This window comes from Cavia porcellus, unplaced genomic scaffold (genome assembly GCF_034190915.1).
Source record: "Cavia porcellus strain 051 isolate PalLab524CR breed Dunkin Hartley unplaced genomic scaffold, mCavPor4.1 scaffold_27, whole genome shotgun sequence".
NCBI classification, from domain to species: Eukaryota; Metazoa; Chordata; class Mammalia; order Rodentia; family Caviidae; genus Cavia; species Cavia porcellus.
In genome coordinates, this window is record NW_026947510.1 from 3,706,961 (window position 1) to 3,721,801 (window position 14,841).

Below are 14,841 nucleotides of genomic sequence, written 5' to 3' on the forward strand. Positions count from 1 at the left end.
AGTTGATAAGAGCAGAATCTTAATATAGCAGGATTGGTGTATCAAGAAGAGGAAGAGAATTCTATCTCTTTGTCTCTGTCTCTCTCTCCTTTGTGTCAGAGTACGGACAGAAGGCAGCATCTGTAAGTCAGAAAGAGCCTTCTCTAGGAACACAACACTGCTTGGTCTTGGCTCTAGCACTATGAGAAAATATATGTCTGTTGATTAAATTACCTGATCTCTGGTATTTTATTATGGAAGCCTGAGCATTCAAAGACAACCATATTCAGGTTTGTTTTGGTCTCGATTGGTAACAAGATAATAAAGCTCCACCTTCTCAGTGTTGGCAAGAGAGCTGAATGAAATCATGTTTATGCAGTTCTCCAGACAATATTTGGGCATTGTAAACACTAATAGATGGTAAGTATTATTATTTTCAATATTAAATGCTGAAACATGCCTGAGAATATAGTTTTTCACATTTCTTATTGATGCACAATACTAGATAATAAAAACAGGGGAAGGAGTTAGGTACCAGTTCTGCTAATCAAAGAAGAGATTTCTAGGAGATAGAAGTAACAGCATAACAGTCAGAATCATAAGCTTGAAATCTAAAAGAATTGTATTGAGGTCCAAGCTTCCCCCAGTATAGAAGTCACACTTACCTAGCCTCCAACTTTTCTCATCCAAACCCTTATACATAATGCTTGGTCTGATTAGTCCCCTCATCCTGCTGTTACAAAGTGTTTCTGACAGTAAGTGGGAATTTAATAGTTCAAAATAATGCTCCAGTCGGGGTCTTATCTAATGTCATTTGCCACCAAATTAGTAAAAACTCTTAGATGCCAGAAAATAATTATGTATAAGTAAGATTCACAACTCACCCACTATATTTTCTTGGGAAATGTTACTCAAACTCTGTAAACTTTAGTTTTCTATCCTCAAAATGAAAAAAAATAGTAAACACTAATACTCCCCTGGGGTCAGTGAAGGAAGATAGTCCACATGACATGCTTAGATTGATGTGTGCAGTAAGTGTACCTTCTGTCATTGTCCCTAGCTTCATCTTCACCATGGCAACAGCAGCATGCCCATCACAGAAGAATGCAAAGAATGGCTTAAGATCTATTAGAAGCTGCAGTGGAAAGTTTTTTTCTAATAAAATAGGAAATTATAAATCTAAAATAATTAAGAAACCAAGAAAACTAGATGGAACATAATGATTCTGAAGCCACGTAGTGTAGCCTGGTTCAGACCCTATCTGTGAATCAGCATAGGAGTGGGCAAAGGAAAAACACAACAGAGAAAAAGAGAGAGTGGGAAGGAGGGAAGAAGAGAAGAAGAGGGTGAGGAGAGGGAGAGAGAGAGGAGGAGGAGAAGGAGGGATAGATGGAAGGAAGGAGGAGAGACCCGGAACCAGCCTCAAATTACAAATTTCCTTCCAGGTCCCAGTGATCAGAAAATTTGGCCAAATGTTTAGTAAAGAATAGTTAGTAGGTTTGATTACACATGGACAACTGAACAAAAGTGCATACTCCTTATCCACTTCAGAAAAGCCACTAAAATAATGAATGAGTAAAATATATAAGAGTATAGATTAATGAAAATAGTCATGGACACAGTAGCAAGGAAGAGACTGAATGACTCTCTTGGAAGATGGTTGGCAAAGCTGTGAGAGCTGAATGGCAAGTGTCTAGAGTGGAAGACGGCAAGAACATCAAGCTGACCCATCTGTAAAAGCTCAGAGAGGTGCAGAAACTGGGGACACCAGGTGTCCACAGGCAGGGGACAGTGACTGCACACAGCTCTGTCTACGAAACAGTGATCCAAATGTCTCTGCCCTCAGGTTGCCCAGGGGAATAGCACTTCCTAATACCACAAGAACAAGAAATGTTTGTGAAGAGAAAAGGAACTAGGGAGTGTGGATCCCAAGTGATTCCAATAGGATCAAGTAGAGGGACCCCGGAGACAACAAGTGGCAGATATTGATCAGTCCCCTGAGCACAGAGGACAGGAGTAGGTTGGAGATGGAGACCTGAGAATCACCACGGCAATGAACACAGGTTGTGGGTGGAACAGAGGATCTCAGGGAGGTCTGAGGAATATCAGCAGGTAAAGCTGACATGGGAGGGACAGGAGCCGTCCACACACAGAAAGGAGAAGTGGAGGCCAACTGTACATCTAGGTGGCCAAAGCAGCCAGGGAATAAAAGGAACGGGCCTCAGAGTCCTTTCAAGCATAGGCAGGTCTAAAAGGCGAAGGGAAACTCTGTCCACAAATAAGTCTATGAGCCTGTCATTCCCAGACGTTTCCCTCCTGGATAGCCCAGTAACCACTGAAACAAATAATCAGGAATGTCTCTACAGAGCAGGATTTAAGAGGAATCCCGTGACTCATATAGCATGCAGATGGGCCATTTGGAAAATTTCAGATTCTGATTCCGACTGTATGAGGCACCCACTTGTTAAAAGGACTCTTTTGAAGTTACCCCTTGTCCTTTTCAACTGCTGTTTCTTCTGTTCCTCTTTAATGACAAATCTTAGAAACTCCCTGGAAGACTCCAAGCTTTTCTTCTGCCTGTGCCCATGGGATTACACCCAGACCCTAGGATTGTAACCCCTTGAGCCTTCTTATTACAAAAATCTGGGCTCATGATCATGGATGCAGACCTGGTTTTGTGGGCCCTCGGCCTCACAGGATCTCTATGGCCAAAAGACAGAAAGCCATTCGCCACTGGCCTCCTCCTTTCCCAACACCCAGCGAGCTTCCAATATATCCTCTAAATACTGCCTCAAAGTCGGATTCTGCTGTATTTGAGAACATAGGCCTCTTGTAACATCTTTAAAGACAGACTGTTTCATTTCTTAAATTTTTATATGCGTCATATTTAGAAAACAATTACAAAATCATACTAGCTAGCTGTGTCCAGGAATCTAGCACAGCTCTCTACAGTTGCTAAGAATAGGGACAGAGAGACATTTTGCCAGCAGAAGTATGGATCTATCTGCTTGCCCTGTCCATCTCAAAGGTTAGCCATGAAAGAAGTGAGCACATGAAAAAGATAATGTTTACCCATTCACAAAAATTCCAGCTCTCTGGGTGATAAGAGGTTTATTTCTAGCTTTGCTTCACTGGGTACAGACGCTAAATTTGAGATAAAATTACAGCAAAGATGTGGTTCATGGCTTTGGGGAATTATTCAGTTTAGATTCAAAGTCTATTTGGCACAGATCCACATGGAAAAAGTGAGATTCAGGAGGTAGGGAGACTTCTATCTTTGGCTATAGGTAATAAACAGCACAAAACCAGAATGTCACACCACTCACCTTGGGGAGGTCATCTCAGAAAGAGCTGCCGGTGAGCATTATCCTGGGCCACTAATGATTAAAACTGTTCGGCTCCGCTCTGGAAAGCATCTGCCATGACGGTGTTAGGCACCAGGAGCCTGGCATTGCGTGAGTGAGGAGAGTCTGAGACCAGACCGTGCAACCAAGTTTTATCTATTATCATAATATTAGTCACAGAGCTGACTTTAAAGTTTTACTGCTTCCCTTTGAAGCATCTCATTTTTGCATCTCCAGTGTCTCTGAACCAGACATAGTGAAGAGATGGGGTCCTGCTGCCTGGTGGACATGGACACACGGTAGTCTGAGGGATCTGCCATATGTAGGGTAGAGTTCCTGGGACACCTTTGGAAAATTTGTACCTTGTACCTCATTTGAGTGCTTGGGGGGAAGGCACTTCCTTTTCTGCTCGCATTCAGCCTCTCTGATGAGAGGCAAGGGTGAGACTCCAGACTGCTACTGGCATATGTTTAACACCTCCCCAATGATGGGACAGCATCCTTTAGACACACAGAATGCATAGCTGAGCTTAAGAGGCTTGGTAGGAAACAATGCCATTGGTTGTTTAGTCACATTTTAGTTTTATTATTTTCTTTTTTCCTACTGTTACACCTTTATTTGCTGTTCATAGTAGTGGATAGTGTTGATTTTTCATCTTCAAAATGTTATAGATTAAAATGAAAGATATGTTGCTTTAGAAAAATCTAAAACACAAAAAGCTGTGTATGTAGATATGGGGGAAACTTTTCAAGTTGATTTACAAATGACTAAAGATTGGGAAACAGTATTCTTTTATTTTTTATTTTTTTTTATTTTTGGTACCAAAGATCAAACTCATGACATTGCACTTGCCAGGCAGGCACTTGTGCCACTGAGCTAAACCCCTGGCCCTAACTGTACAATTCCTAAGGCCGTAAAATTGTTATTTTGGCAACACAAACACTCACATATACCCAAACAGAGCCTGATGGGAATGTTGCAATCTCAAAGAGAGAGGTAATAATTGTAGGTGACTTCCTGGACAGTTTATAAAGGTCAATTAAATAGACTTAAATTTATCTTTAAGAATCTTAGAAAATTGACTTCAGAAGGAGATGTTGAACTAAAATGACTGATCTTATAACTATATCTTTATCATATTTTTGTGATCCCAGATATTCTTAATGAGCACAATCATCTGTTTAATTTCTCAGGCTTGCTTTGCTTCAATTCTTTTTTGAGGGGTATTTGTTTGCTGTTTTGTTTGTTTATTTTTCTCGTACTATGGATTGAACCAAGGGGCACTCTATCACTGAGCCACATCCTTAGCTCTTTGATTTTCTATTTTGATACAGGGGCTGAATAAATATTCCAGGGTGGCCTCAAATTTACCATCTTCTTGTCTCGCCTTCTCTAGTACCTGGATTACCACCCAGCCTGCTTCTATTTTTAAAAGTATAAATTTTAAAAAGTCAAATCTAACCCACCAGATTAATATTTATCTCCCTTCTACTCTGAAAAGACCCTAGAGTGGAATATTATGAATCAAAAGCCACTGGGTCCAGAACAAAAGCTAAAACAGTGTTCCTCAGTTGGGTCTTCACAGTCTCACTCTCTGAACTTGAAACATTCATGAAACAACTATAAATGTAAATGCTCCCAATGTACAGCAAATTGTTGGCTACTTGGAATATCTGTGAATAGTTCTTATTTTCTATATTTTTTGCATAGCTGAGCATTTTCCCCAGCCATTTTCTTTACATAATCGTGTTAAAGGCAAATCTTCCAAGAATAGATTTCTGATGTCACACAGTGAATATATTGCACAGGCTGGGTTTCAACTCTCGTCTGTTTGGTCACTAAACCTCTGTACTACAGATTTCTCTTAATGACCACTAGGTATAGTTTTTATGATATGCATGACTTCTTCCTCATTCGCACTTAGATTTTTACTTTTTTGCTTTGTCTCACAAAGACTCTTTTAAAATGATTACTTTGTGGCTTTTAACTCTGCCAAAAAGATATGAGCAGGTATTTCAATTCTGGATTGGAGGAGTCTAATTAAGAATGTACTCTGAGTCCATAGCAAAAGATGTAATAATCATAATCACAATGATTTCCCGTGACCAAGCTCAAAATGTAACATGCAGGTTTACAAAGAACTTGGACTCAGTTGTCTAGTCTTTGCTCCACTGTCCTTACGACGCTTGTGTTGATCTGAAATGAGGAAGCATTGGGAAACTGGGACTTGTACTAGGAGTCAGCAGAGACCACCCTCACTTAGCAAAGGAGAGATTCGTTGGGTGCTAGATCTATAAAGCACCTTAAAGATGCTTATGTTGCCACTCTGTTTATCAAAGATATGGATAGTAGACTTTGTGAAGTACTGTGCGACTGCCATGGATTAAAGTGTGGCACACTTTTAAAGACATATCAAGCATAAACAAGAAAATGTGGCCTTTCAGGCAAACCACTGTGTGTTATTTTCTTCTGCCATGGAGTGGATGGAGTATATGGATGGAGAACATGCCAACACACTGTCCAAATATGTCCGAGGTTTTGCTTCTCTTTCACTCTACAAAAGTCTTCTAGATCCAAAGAAAATGGGCAAAATGGTAAAGCAGATGTCTAGGGTTGCAAAAAGGAGTATCTTGTGCCCATAAACTATCTAAAATTCTATCCAGCAGAGAATAGCAATGCAATGAGAGGGAAGGTGACAACGTCAGCTGTTGGAAGGGGAATGAAGACTTTTGCAACAGTGGTGGAGGGGTTTTCTGCATAGCTTCAAAGGGGCCAGATGTGATTTTGGTACCATCTGTGTATTTTTTGGCTATTAGTCCATAAGAAATACTGTCTCTCCAAGATGCTAAGTTCCCAGAGAACAAGAATCATCTGTTTCACTAGCTTTGCTTGACTATCACTCAATGACTTTAGTCAAAAAGCAGGGAACAAGGAAAAGTTTCAAAAGCTGGAGCTTCTGGTTGATAACTAAAGACTGAGTAAGCAGGGAAATGGAATGATATTCACACCAGTCCACCTCAGTGTTACCTGGAGCAGTGCTCAGTAAGCACCATAAGGGTTCAACCTAATTAATGGAATATGATGGTGAGATCCCTCCCAGAGGGTTGGGATGACACAGGGTTATGAGAAAATTTTGAAGACTCTCATTTATTCAGGTAGAGCTCTCACATAAAAGAGTTTTCTTCACTGGTAAAGTAAAGTTTCTTGATTAGAATTTTATTTCTGTAAATGTTTTTCTGAAGAAGACCAAAGAATAGCTTCCTCAGGGTTCTATCTGAGAGTGAGACCCACCCCAAAGCAGGTGGCTCTGACAGAAGAGGTTGGGCCATAAACCTCTTCATGGCTCCTTTCTGCCCAAGGAATCTAGGACTCAGTGATCTTCAACAAAATTCTGGTTCTTTCTTTTGTCATGTCCCTGCCATGTTTCAAGACTTGGCAGAAAAATTCCATCTCTATGAGGCTCTCCTTCTCTGTTGTAGCATTCCTCAGTCATGAGGTTTTCGTGATGAGACTGGAGTCAGCCTGCTGTGTGTTTAGAAAAGGTATCCCATATCCAAGGAAATGGTTTCTCTAAAGAAAACAATGGCAGACCATCTTGTAACAGAGGATGGTGGCGGCTTGCTTTCGAGACACCCTGGAAGAAGCCCCTCTGCTTCTGAAGGCTTTGTGCACTGCCTCCAAATCTTGACCTTGACTTCCTCTGACTTTGAATGGAATTTGTGTTACATAGGGAGTGCTCAGGTATGTACCCACTCTTTTGTCTCCCGAACTAAAAATTCAGAGTCTGGGAAGACAAGGGCCATTTCATGTGATTCTTGTCCATGTCTGAGTCACATAGGCCAAGAGGAAAAGACAATGACCTTTCCTGCAAGGTCCTTCCAGTGTGGACTGTGCTATTTTAGGCCTTGTGGTTCTGAACCTGGTTCTCTGACTCCTAAAGAATATTCCAGTAGCCGTCTTTTGCTACTTAAATTAGCCAGAGTGAATTCCAATGACTTCAGGGGAAAAAAAAAAACCCTGAGTAATTACATGAGAAAATGTAGTTGGAAAGACAGGGATTAATCAAATTTCCTTACCGGGCGCCTTCTCAGAACCACTAGTATGGTATGCATAATAAATCTCTAGTGAGGAGATAGACTGTGTCCCAGAATCCTCAATTAACCCTAGGGGGACTGACTGACAGCTGCACCCCAGAACGGTCAGTTTTGTGAGTGGTTTGCAAGAGAACTGGCCCTGACTGTCTCTCTCATTCTTCATGGAAATATTAAAAAGGAAAAGCATAGGAGGTTACATTTTTCTTGGATCTGTAGGTAGATTTTAACTTATTTCATCATCTTTTCCTTTAGGATCTGTGATCGGTGTTTATTTTCCTGACTTTCTCAATGCAAAACCTGATTGAAAGAAGTCCTTCTGTAAAATGTGCATAAAACCATAGGAGAAGGAGAGAGAATCCACATGAAAACAACCCAGTCAGCCTTTCCCTCCTAACATGATGTATTCCATTCTGTCTTTTCAGACCTTTTCCTAAATGATGCCATTATATTTCTAATTTTCATATTCATTTTTCCACTGTATTGAATATTCTCCATTTACTTCCTAGGAGGAAAAATAGCATGAAAAATATTATGTACTTTGGTGTCTGAGATATTTAAATTCTACCTCTGCCACTTACTAGTCATATGTATTTAAGCAAGAGGTAAATTCTTCTGAACCACAAACATCCCAGATCAGATTGGCAGACAAGGTCAATGGGAGGGGAACTGCCTCATGGGGAAAGTTATTGCCCAGTAGACAGAAGAACAAGTAACCAAGTTATATGAAAAGAAGAGAAGCCTTGAAAAACTCGTTGAAACCCCTGGCACTCCTGGGTTAGCCCCAGGCAGCTAAAAGAGGTGAGAAGACTGATTACGTACGGGACTCCAATCTCAAAGATGTTGTTCTGGATCAACTGCTTTCCCAACATGATGATGCTGAGCTGAATGCAGAGCTCCATGAGGCAGCCCCCTGGAGCACACTGCAAGAGAGAGAGATAAAGAAAGTGCCAGTCAGACTGTGATGCTCATGGGAGCAGACATGAATAATGCCGTGATGGGACAAGGACAGGTGTGACACCAAGTGTGTAAAACTGCATCTATGCAATGCTCACCAGGCATGAGACACCCCCCCCCCAGCTATACTTGCCTCTTCCATGCGGTAGCCATCAAACACATAGACATAGCTTCCAGGCCTGCCCACAAACCTGGAATCAAAAAATGTGTGGAGAATTAGAGGAAAATGAAGTCTATCAGGGTTGACAGAGGACGTGCCTTCTGTGTACAGTGCCCTCTCCCAGTGTCCTCCCAAAGAGTACTGGTCACTCAGAGCCCCGTGTTCAGATCCTGTTACCAGATAGGCTATACTTATAACCCAGTCCCTGGGGACAGGAGCAGAGCTGGGCAGGGCTGAGGCTGATGGTACTGTGGGGTTGGGAGGAGTATGGTTGCAGGGGGAGGATTGGAGTGTGGTTTGTATCTCTATAGGAGGACTGGCTGGGCACTTTCTTCCTTCTGCTACTGTCAAGAACTGAATTTTCATGACAACTCCTTGGTGAGAGCTATGGTTTTCCAGGAAATTAAGCATGAGGTTGACTAAAATTGTAAGTAGAGATCCTTGTAGTCGTAAAAGAATTCTAACCTTTTATTGAAAATAGTCAAAGGAAAGGATGAAGCCTGCCCCATGCCCCTTTTAAATAAAGTTGATTTTATTGGGGTTAAGAAGATTGGGCAGCGGGGAAATTAGAGAGGTAAGAGTCATGGATTCAGACCGGTAAATAGAAGAGCTCTACTTCCCTGAATTGTCATCACCCCACCATCTGTTGAAATCCTCATTCATTTCAGGATGTGTCTAGATCTTTCCTTCTCTGAGGTCTTGTTGCTTCTGTTTCTAACTAAGCCTTCTCCCTGCACTACAAATGATTGTTTAACTGTGGTGCTGAGGTGTGAGCAAGAGCCTCACACATGCAAGCCAAGCAAGCGCTGTGCCACTGGGTGCTACCCCCAGTACCCCAACACTTTCTCTGTCCTGCATATTATGGCACATAGCATGGATTTCAGTGCTGCTATTGCCATGCTTAGCTCCTTCAACATAACACAGGTTTATCTAAGAGCCTACACTTGTTGCTCTGAAATATTATGTGTGCAATTTGTCATTGCTATTAAATTGATACGGAAAGTTTCAATGAAGTACATATTCCTTAATATGGATAGCTTTTCTGCTACTTAAATTTCATGATAGCCAAGGACAGTCATGGGATGTCCTGGGAAGAGGGCTATGTTTTGGGTCACAAACACATGTATAAGAAATTATGAAATCTATATACTGACAGTGTTTGGTTTGCATGTTTGATGATCTTTTAGCTCTAGGGAAGCTTGCTTGACACAACTCATTGACGTTTGATAGAAAATACCATTGTAGGTTTCCAACTGGCCTGATCACCAATTACTTATCAGGTGTGATTTCATATTCATACTTCCAACATAATAAAAATGATACTTGCTCTTGTCCTTGGTCCTCAGAAGGGCCCCTAAATCCTTGTAGTTTCCAGAGTGATAGCAGTGTCTTTGTTATTCATAGTGAACCCCTAGGACTATACCTAAATTTATGTTAATGAGATTACTCAGAATGAAGGCAAGGAATGCCAGACAGACCCATCATGCAGGTTGAGGCTTTGGGCCAAATGACAGCAGTCTGGCCTGGGAAGGGGAGGTGGATGCTACAGACTGAGGTAACTCACATGGTAAATGATTCAGTCAGTTATGTCTGGGTAATGAAATCCAGCAACCCTGGACATTAAAGCTCAGGTGAGCTTCCTGGTTCCTGATACACACAGATGTGCCAAGAGGATGATGAATCCTGAGGACAAGCAAGCTTCATGACTAAGACTCTCCTAGGTCGCACCTATGTATCTTATTTCTTTGATTGATTTCTATCTCTTTACCAAAATAAAACTGTAACTGTAAGTATGACATTTACACTTACAGTTGGAGTTTTTGAGTCAACCTAGTATATTACTGAACCTGAGGGGATAGTGGGAACCCTGAATTTGCATCAGTGGATAAGAACTGCAATTGTCCTGGGAACATCAGAGCTTGTGGCTGTCTGAACTAGGGACAGTCTTGAGAAGCACAGTGTTCTTACCCTGTGAAGCCTGTGGTAACTCCTGGTAGTTAGCACAAGAATCACATCGAAAACCCTAAAAACCATTGGCTAGCAAGGAAATTTCCTTTGTTTCATTCTCAAAATTGCCCTAATTATTAGAATCTGAAGAGAACAGCCAAGTAGATGGCATTTCATCCCAGACAGTAAGTGGAGAACAGGACTGAGGAAATGAGTTGACAGAAGGGATGGGCTGCCCTGTTGGTCCCAGTGGTAGAGGACCATCTTAGTGACAAATTAGTTTTCTATCTGTGCCATTGTTACACTCACCTCCCCTTGAAAAAGGCCACGTAGAAGATGGGAGAGTAGGCATTGACAAACTTTAGCAAGAAAGCTTTGAGTATCAAGCGCTCTTCAAAAGTCTGTTCTGTTTTTGGAACCTCTGCAAAACAAGAGCAAAGTTGGAGACAACGGTAATTCAGAGTCCTGACCTTAACATAAGCCATCACTTCTCAAGCTACTCCTTCAGAGAGAACCACCCTTCCTTCATCAAGCTTTCTTCATCAGATTTTATCTGTGCACTTTCCATTTCCATAAGATTTTACTGGTGCAACAATCTTTGACTAAAAAGACTTCTCAAACACAGAACCAGAGTTGTTTCTGGTTTTTTTCTCCACCATTCCTAATAGGAAAATACTCACCTGTCTGTCTTTGGGATAAGATGAGACATCTCACTCCAATGACAAAAGCTCATCAGGTAAGTGAGACAAACACAAGCTGAACCATATGTCTCTAGTTCTCAGGTCACAGCCCCAGTGTGCCACAGTCTCAAAGTGAGGTCAGCTGACCTTAAGAAGTACTAGGCAGAACTCTTAGAAGTGTCTTCAGAGGACTCACATCATCTGGGAAGCTACAGTGGACATGGGTGTGGGATATGTTACACAGGCCCCATGGACCGTGATAAATGGTGTTTAAAGATAAGAAGCTATAGGGAATTCTTAAACCATTTGGACTCAGATAGCAAAATTCCATAAAGTAAGTAGTTTATGGGAAGCATAAATCTATTTCTTACAGTTCTGGAAGCCTGGTAGTCAAGACTAAGGCAGATTCAGTGTCCAGCAAAGGCCACTCTCTGGTTCATAGCACTTCATTGCTCATGTGGTGGAAGAGCTAAGCATTTCTTTGTGGCCTTTTTACATAAAGTTTCTCTCTTCCTCCATGAAGTCTCTGCCCTCATGACCTGAGGTCACTTTTCAAATGTCAATGCTTAATACTATGACCTTGGAGATTAGGACTTCAACATACAAATTGAGTACAGAGCACAAACTTGAAGATATTCTAAAAGGCCACTTTCAGGGGCAGAGGAAAAATATTATGTTATACCTTGTGTACTGATTATTATAACCGGAATGCATGCTGCATACAGGGCCACAGTTCAGGGCCACCCACCCCAGGGAGTGTTGTGTCTAGTTGGTAGTAGAGTATAGGCCCACCTGGACTTTCCTGCCTACCTGATACACACACAGGTTACATAGAAATCCTTAAAGAAATAAATATAAGATCTTGTTCTGTCCCCTAGAATGCTCTCCCCTGACTCATGGTATCAGGGACAAATCTTTTACACTTTTAACATCCAAACTAAATGTTATCATAATCTTCTTCTGGAAGTTTTCTTAGATGCCATTAGCTGGTAGTAATATTCTCCTGTTTCCTTTTATAGTATCTGTACTATATAAGAGAACTCTCTGTATTAATTATTTACACCATATCCTTTGAAAATTAACATAATACAGCTATTGCTGATGGCCTATGTACATTGTTTGGATTCCTGTAAGTCAAAAATTTAGGAGTAGATAATTTATATGGGAAGTTTTCTTTGCAAAACTGATGTTATGGTTCACATCTAAAATGTCCCCACACCATCTCATATGTTTGGAAGTGCAGCTTTTAAAATGTGAGTAGATAATGAGGGTGTAATATTTATTAATGAATTAATCTAGTGATGAGTTTATGGCTGAAGTGCTGTTAGGCCCTGGTTGGAAGAGGTGCTTTCCGGAGGGCATGTATCTGAGGAGTCTCTCTGTCTATCTGTCTGTCTCTGTCTCTCTGTCTCTTTCTCTGTGTGTGTGTGTCTCTTTCTCTCTCTCTCTATCTCTTATCTATCTATCTATCTATCTATCTGTCCTTCCTTGTTGGCTGCCATGGGTTGAATAGCTTTCTCCTGCCACGCCCCTCTACTATGCTGTTTCTGCTTCTGAGTCAGATAACCATGAACTAAAACCTCCGAAACTGTGAGCTAAAATAAACCTCTCCTCCTTCAATCTGTAGGTGTCAGGTATTTTGACCCACTGACAGGAAAATGACTAATACACTTGGAGAAGAAATGAATAATGAGATAGAGAAGTGAGGGAGGAAACATATATGGTCACAAACAGCTTAATACTATACTTGAGGCAATAGGGGCTCAGTTCCACTAGCAACCTTGTACAGAACCAAGTGAAGCACACTGCAGAAGATTCCACTGATGCGTAAACAAGTGCAAGTCCCTCACTGGTTTAAGATCACTGTTGGAATCAATCCAAGCCTCTTGGGTGAGTCTGCGAGGCAGATGTTGCCCAGATGCATAGCAAACTCCTCCCCTCTCCTGGATACACACTGAGGGCTTTCTACATGAACTGTGGCCCAGAAGCTATGCATGGAAGTGAAGGTGGCCACTCCCAAGCTTGCTCTCAACGACTGTCCATAAAGTCGTCTACTCTCCCTGTCTTTCTTCCCTCACCTCCTAGGAAGATTCCAGCCACTGGACCAGAGCTACACCAGAACAAAGTGGAATTCTTGGTATGTGAATCACCAACACAGGGCTGCCCTCCAAACATCTGGGCAAACTGCAGCAGGAGCAAGGAATCACTCTTAACAGTTTATAGCGTTTCTACAACCTGTGCTTTGGCTGCTAGATATGCTCCAGTGCACCAGTGCATTAATGCAGGTGGAACCTTGGGAGACAAACCCTGAAACACTAGTTGCACATTACTGAACAAAGGGAAAGGCCCCTAGATAGTAGGGGTAGTGTTTCTGAGCAAGACAAGGGGTCACTGAGGTCAGCAGGGGCCTGAAGCCCAAGCCTGTGCACTGTGGAGTCTATGCATGGTACATGAGAAAAACTCTGAGAGATAAAGTGTGTGAATGTGACATTCATTGCCTTTAGCAGAAACCACTGGCAATTTATTCTAAAATCCTCTAAATAGCACATCATCCAAAACAGACACAAACTATCTTCTGGAGGCCTAAGAAAGAGTTTCAATAATAAACCATGGAGGAACCTTCTGAGCTGTATGTGCAATAGTAAAGCATAGTATTAGCAGAGGACAGTGACAAAGCAAGTGTAGGGTCTCTACCAAGAACTTGGTCGGCACAATGGTGGTCCAAACATAACCACAAGACCATAAAGGAGACTGCAGAACAGAGACCAGTCCTATGAGTTGGGAGGGGCTCTAAGAATGGGAAAGCATGGTGTCCCAGAGTGCTACTTTTGCAATAGCACTGCCTGTTCTGTATTCTAGGGACACCACTGCAATCCCATAGGGGCTACAGTAAATTGGAAAGGTCTACCGTCCTACCCCTCAACTGGCAGCATTGTGATTTTTCTCCTTCCTAACATGTGAGGAAGGACACAGTCCCACAGAGAAAAGATCTGAGCAATATCACACTATTTCACCAAATTTGAATAATGACTTTTACTATCTACAGTTAACGCAGCCATTTCTAATAGCCCTTCTTTGGTTCATGTGTGCTAACAACACTGCTAGACCTCTAATGTGTAAGACCTTCCTTCTCTCTGCTACTACCCTATCCCAACTAAGAGACCCATTCTCCCTGTTCGATTTACACACATCAGGTCTTCACAGAACCAAAGATTCTACATTCCTTTTTCAGGTTGACTTTTGAAGCCTTTGGCTGAAAGAAACAGTTCCAAAGCATGGGTTAAAACATGAGCCAGTGATCTCCACGGCCACTGTCAGTTTAAGATCCATAATCATAAACCTTCCTGTGGCTCTCAATCCTGTCACCTCCTCACACTCCTGCCCTGCTCCTGCCACACACAGCTTTAATTTTACCCTGAGTGAGATCAAAGAGACCCACCTGGGTGGACCACAGCTGTTGCCAGAAGCACTTACCAGGTACCTTTATTGAATGAATGAATGAATTAACGACAGGAAATATTACTTGGAAGAGTGAGAAAATATCTGTCACCTTCCTACAGTGTTGCCTGTCTTTGATGAATAAAATGACAGACGTAAAGATACATGAGACAAGCAGCAGAAAGAGAGAAACAGCCTGTGTGTGGTGAGAAAGGGGTGCTGGAGTTCAGTGCAGGCCTCGGAAG

At 41.8% G+C, this 14,841-nt stretch overlaps 1 protein-coding gene across 5 annotated transcripts in view; it reads right to left on the minus strand.

The window, feature by feature from the left end:
* The window catches only part of Ano2 (anoctamin 2), a 345,087-nt gene that overhangs the window by 36,226 nt on the left and 294,020 nt on the right, over positions 1-14,841 (minus strand). For all 5 annotated transcript variants that reach the window (XM_063237730.1, XM_063237729.1, XM_063237731.1 and 2 more), the window contains 3 exons: positions 10,788-10,899; positions 8,505-8,562; positions 8,237-8,337 (listed from right to left, as the gene is read on the minus strand). In XM_063237730.1, coding sequence (XP_063093800.1) covers positions 8,237-8,337; positions 8,505-8,562; positions 10,788-10,899 — 271 coding nt within the window. The remainder of the gene's footprint in view (positions 1-8,236; positions 8,338-8,504; positions 8,563-10,787; positions 10,900-14,841) is intronic.